Source organism: Triticum aestivum, chromosome 4A (assembly GCF_018294505.1).
Source record: "Triticum aestivum cultivar Chinese Spring chromosome 4A, IWGSC CS RefSeq v2.1, whole genome shotgun sequence".
Lineage (NCBI taxonomy): Eukaryota > Viridiplantae > Streptophyta > Magnoliopsida > Poales > Poaceae > Triticum > Triticum aestivum.
Genome location: NC_057803.1, coordinates 8,168,502 through 8,173,731, shown reverse-complemented (window position 1 = coordinate 8,173,731; position 5,230 = coordinate 8,168,502). Strand labels below are relative to the sequence as shown.

The following is a 5,230-nucleotide window of genomic DNA, read 5'->3' as shown; positions in this document are numbered from 1 at the left end:
TTATGGCCTTCTCGTAAAAGTTAGGGGAAGTTGTCTCGGAGCAATTTTTGTTAGTTCCCCTAAATCTATTTTGTAGATAGTTGCATAGGACCCACCAGTAAGTGACACGTGATGGCGAGCGATGCGGCGGCCACCAGCGAGGGGTGGCGCGAGGCAGTGCATTGGTCGCCACCGCCGGCGTTCCAGCGAGGTTTTGGCGCGGAGGCAACACGGGCAATGGCAGCGCGTGCATAGCGGTGGCGGCATTCTGGCGGGGTGACGGCGAAGTTTCGGGTGTTTACTAGCCCGTCAAAAAGATACAGGAAGATGAGAAAAGGCTCCTACTTTTATAGGATTCTCTAAAGTTATGGACACTTTACGGAAATTGTTGGGAGGGTCTTTTGCCAACCTTCCGTAAATGACGATTATTTTAGAGATAGGGCGAAAGCTGTTGGAGTTACTCTTAGGGGTTTTAAGTGACCTGGTAGAGTTGCTCTAAGCAATGGGACATGAATTTGTTGTAAGCACCATCTATTCAACTTCCGATCTGCAAATGCAGTCAGTAAAAAACTATTTTAAAACATTTTCTAGAAAAACTATTTAAAACGTAAAAAAAAGATGTTTAGCTCTAGAACCCAAGACATTCATAATCATGCTGAGGACAGGTGCAATTTTTTCACGAATCATATTTGGGAAACAAGCAATTTCCAGCATAACACGGGATAACTGCATACCAAAAGAAACCCCTTCCGAAGAGAAGAAGAAAATCAGTATTTTTGAAGTCTGAACCTTGATAAGAAAAGCTAATCAGTTTGAATGTCAACACTAGACGTTGCAATTACAATACAGGGATATTCAGAAAGGAAATCATGTGCAGGGTCAATCTCCAAAAAATACATTGACAGGCACAAGCTCTAATCTACAGATCTTGGAACATTAGTGAGACATCAGCATCAGAGGGCCCAATATACAAGAAAGCACGGCAAGTAGGAGCTGTGATCTGCAAATCCTGAAGCAGTGGTGAAACGGCATCCTCCTCCTTATGCACCTGGAAACATATCATGTCGCATAATACTTTCCTGGAGCAGGTGCAAGCAAATCACCTAAGAACAGGAAAAAAAGAACACAGTGATGAGTATATCTGAACGTGTGATGAGAAAAGCTAATCACAGTTTGAACGTCAACAAACACTAGACGCTGCAACTAAAATACAGGGAGCGATATTCAGAAACATAGCTCGGTCACCTCACCTGGCAGCAGGCTGAATCTCTCTGAAAGGTTGCTGATCTAGAGGTCCCGGAAGAGTGACAAGGGAGACGTAGCATCTTGCTGATGCCCCTGGAACAGGGCATGTCGCCTAATGCTTTGCTTGAATAGGTGTATGGCAGGCGCAGCCAAATCGCCTACGAACAGTGGTCCAGGCGCTAGCTCTCCGTGTCTGTTGCAGTACAGGAGCGCCTGAGTGCCTTGTTGGCCTTCCCCTCCCTGGCCCTGGCCCTGGGACACGCACCTTACGATCACACCTCCATCCATGGACATAAGAAAGGGATCCCAGGTATGTGCTCCAAAGCCAGTGATATCTGCAACCGGCAACTGAATACTGTGTTTGAGCTCCCACATCTTCAGAGAATCTAATACCCATAGCTCAACACTTGATTCACCCCTCCTGTGAAGAGACAACCCCAACTCGCCGTCCAACTCAAGAACCTTCATCGTATTGTTGGTGTTGCTCTTGGAGCGCTCCTTGGTCTTGGGAAGCTTCATCCAGTGAAAAAGCTCAGACTGGTAATCAAAAACTGTAATTTCCCGTGGCCACAGCTCCAACGGTGCCCAATAAAGGTTGGCCCCGACCATGGCAGGCGGCTCAATTGCCGAACTCTGCAGGCTGAACCCCAGCTTCTTCGGTCCATCAATTTCTGGCAGATTCGCCGCGGGCGACACAGGGCAGTACCCAATGGATTTATTGCTAAGAGATTGATGCACTGACAGGACGAAGAATTCGGCATCACCCTCCTCATCTTCCTTGAGATAGAGGACCCTAAACTCATCGCCCAGCATGTACAGTCCCAAGATTTCATGGTCATCCAGCTGTGGGAGGCGGCGTGATTCTTTTGTACCTGGGTTGCAGATATAGCACCTGTGCTCGAAGGAGACGAGGAGGAGGCCTCCAATTGAGCCCTGTACGGCAGACATTAGATGCTCTGCGGTTTCTTCATCTGGATCAAAGACCTCAAATACTCCAAAGCTGGTGAAGCTGATTATGGAGCGGAAACCGTCCTCGGGGTGCTGGAAATCAACAGCATCTACACGGTGACTCATCTTATGCCTGGTGTTGTCTGGATCGACTGGGACGATCAGGTGCTGTGGCTTTTGGCGCCCATGGTATTCTTCGAGGAAATTGTTGTTGCTGATGCGGTTGAGCCAAGATTTGCAGACAGCACGAAATCGCAGGACTGACTTGGGCGGGAGTCGCTCGAGGATTGCCCACCAGATCTGCTCGGGGAGGTCAGCGATGTGCCCCGCCGCCGTTGACGACCTCTTCGATTCCATGTCGATCTCGGTCTGCAAAAGAAATTGAAACATCCAACTAGCCGATCAGTGAAAGACAAGCAAACAGCAATTAGAGGGAAAGTATTGAAACGCGATTAAGCACGGCCAGTTCCAAGAACGAAAGAAAACATTACGAGAAGGGGTGATTTGAGAAACTCAAACGAGGGGAGACCAATTCGAGCGCACCAAAAAATTGGATTGATGGGAACGAAATCTTGGTTACGGCTCGTTCGATCAGCACAAGAAACTCCCGATTGAAACGGGGCGCAAGAACGGTCGACGCCAGAGAAAGAAAAAGATTCAGGAACTACCATACAACACCCATCAAGAAACGGGGAACTAGATGACTGTCGCGCGCAAGAACTGTCGATGCCAGAGAAATATTCAGGAACTCGCGAATTGGTATCTTGCTATGCCATACAGCAACCATCAAGAAACGGGGATCGACATGAATCCGAGCTCACCTGGACGGATTCCTTGTTCTTGGCGCTTGATCCGGTTCTCGTCATCCCGCCAAGGGCCTGCGCTGCTGGGGCACCAGGACGGATTCCTTGTTCTTGGTGCTCGCTCGGGTTCGTGTCGTCCCGTCAACTGCGTGCGCTGTGGGGAAATCGAGGGGGAGGGGGAGCTCGCCCTGTAGTTGTTGGGGAAATCGAGGGGGAGGGGGAGCTCGCCCCGTCAAGTGCCGGAACCGGCTCCTCTACCGTGCAGTGAGCACGGCAGGGACGCTACAGTACCCTGCCTTTGGGCATCTATCAGCTGTTAGATGCAGTATAAATGGCTCAGACCTATTTGCTACAGTGTGCAAACAGTGCAAATGCTACAGAAACCGAAACAGTATATTCCGCTACAGTATGCAAACAGTAATTCCGGCTACAGTCATCCTGCCGTGCCTTCTGTATTTACACTGTCCCGGGATACTGTAGCATCCCTGCCGTGCCCGCTGCACGGTAGAGGAGCCGGTTCTGTCCTACATATATATAGAGCACGGACGGGAGCGCAGTCGCGCGAGGAAGGCGGTTATTTTGTGAGGACAATGGAAATCGGTTGTGGGAAATTGTGGGAAGCGAAGCTTACTCTGATCGCGGGCCAACTGAATAGCAGGGTGCGGCAGCCATCAGAACAGAGAGACGGCTGTAGTGTAATTTCCCCTTGTTGTCGTCAGACACAATCGCCACAGCCCCTAGGGCAGAGCATGGCATTGCATCGTGCTCCTCCATGACCATGAGCCGGGGATGAGCAGCTGTGTCGACTGTCCAACACCGGCCAGTATGTTGTCCGCTTGGCGCCCAGTGCAGTGCAGGACTGCAGGCTGCCGTGCCGTGTACAAGGAAGGACCGGGCGGGTTGGTGCAGGCGCGCGCGCTCCACCGACGCCACCTCGTCCACTCCAGTAGTCCAGTGCAGACGACGGCGCGCTCGATGCCCCTCGCCAGCTGAGATGGCCGGTGGGAGCCCGCCGTGTTGGTCTCGGCGGCACAGGACCCGACCCGGCATTCCCACGGGCCACGGGGCGGCGGGAGGGGAGCGTACCGGCGCGTGGCGGGTTTGCAGACGAAGAAGGCGTCGAGGACGCTGAGGATGCCGTCGCAGGACGCTGCACCTCGCGGACTCTGTAGGCGAGGCCGTCCGCCGATGAAGCGCACGACCAACCGGCGCTTGTCGGTGGTGAGCCCGACGGCCTCGAGCTCGAGCTCGAAGCAGTTGGAGAGGCGCGCTGGCTTGGGGGCCTCGCAGTAGGAAAGGAGCAGGGAGCAAGGGGGATCTAGCGGTCGGCGGCGAGCCGGAGCGAGAGCCAGACGCTCGCAGACGGCGCGGGAGCGGAGGGCGTATTTGGGCGTCAGCGATGGGAGGATATCGGAGATCACGTCTTCTGTGACCTGGGAAGGCGGCGAGGGCTCTTCTCTGCGCCGCTCTCGCTCCTTCCGCGGCCATTGACAGAGGGGGGAGCTTGGGCAACGGCCGGCGACCTCTTTCCTTCTTTTTTGAATTTTGAAATCCTAGGCAACGGTACAGACGAGTCGGACTAGGATAAGGTTGACGCCCGTGACCCGTCCAACTATAAGCAAAAAGAACACGAAAATAAGAGAAATTACAGATGGGTCCTTAAGCTATCAGTGACCATAGACGCTCTCCTTGGCTTCTTTGGCGAGAAGGAAGTCGGCTGCCTTAAAAAAAAACCTGTGCGATGGCTTTCAGCATAATGGTATTCTTTTTGTGACGGCTTTGAGCATAATGGTTGTGGGCTCACCCTAGGCCTGACGCAGGGTGGATCTAATGTCTCCTCATCGGAACAACTTGGAGAAGCATGCCACCTTCATAAAGTATAATCGCAGTCGATATAGCTCACACTATCATCTCCTCGCACGCATTGCTTCTTGGAGCTAAAACCCCACTCGCTTGTCGAAGCCAGAGAGAAAGAGACCAAGCGAGGAGGACTTTATTCCAAGACATCGTCACTGACTCCGCCTCGTTGATGAAATCACGGACACCATCCTCAAGCTCCACCATCCTCTACCACTAGTAGTGGAGCCACCATAGCCGAGAAGCCTAGACAGACACCGGAGTGGGTCGCCTCCACCATTGCTAGAGCCCAGAGGACAAACTTTTTGAACCTAACTATGGCCTCACATGGGCGGGCCTATCTACAAACAAGACCTAGATACGGGGTTCATCCATCCTCCCGACGTCGTGGTGGCCAC

General features: G+C 52.5%; 1 protein-coding gene across 3 annotated transcripts; it reads right to left on the bottom strand.

The window, feature by feature from the left end:
• Positions 1-733: 733 nt before the first annotated feature.
• LOC123084751 (F-box protein At5g62510) lies at positions 734-4,530 on the bottom strand. 3 transcript variants are annotated; one of them, XM_044506247.1, is made up of 4 exons: positions 3,607-4,529; positions 2,994-3,288; positions 1,230-2,541; positions 734-1,082 (listed from the first exon to the last, which is right to left on the bottom strand). In XM_044506247.1, the coding sequence occupies exons 2-3, from the start codon at positions 3,036-3,038 to the stop codon at positions 1,267-1,269; spliced, it is 1,320 nt and encodes a 439-aa protein (XP_044362182.1). In that variant the 5' UTR covers positions 3,039-3,288; positions 3,607-4,529; the 3' UTR covers positions 734-1,082; positions 1,230-1,266. The 3 variants fall into 3 exon arrangements, with proteins under 3 accessions (XP_044362182.1, XP_044362183.1, XP_044362181.1); XM_044506248.1 differs by lacking the exon at positions 2,994-3,288 and having other exon boundaries at positions 3,607-4,530; XM_044506246.1 differs by lacking the exon at positions 3,607-4,529 and having other exon boundaries at positions 2,994-3,468.
• Between the last annotated feature and the right edge of the window lie 700 nt (positions 4,531-5,230).

Excerpts from the sequence above, each read along its gene's own strand:
- LOC123084751 (XM_044506247.1), bottom strand. The coding sequence starts at position 3,038 with ATGACGAGAACCGGATCAAGCGCCAAGAACAAGGAATCCGTCCAG. Across the intron at positions 2,542-2,993 it reads AGAACAAGGAATCCGTCCAG|ACCGAGATCGACATGGAATC; the intron begins GTGAGCTCGGAT and ends TTTCTTTTGCAG.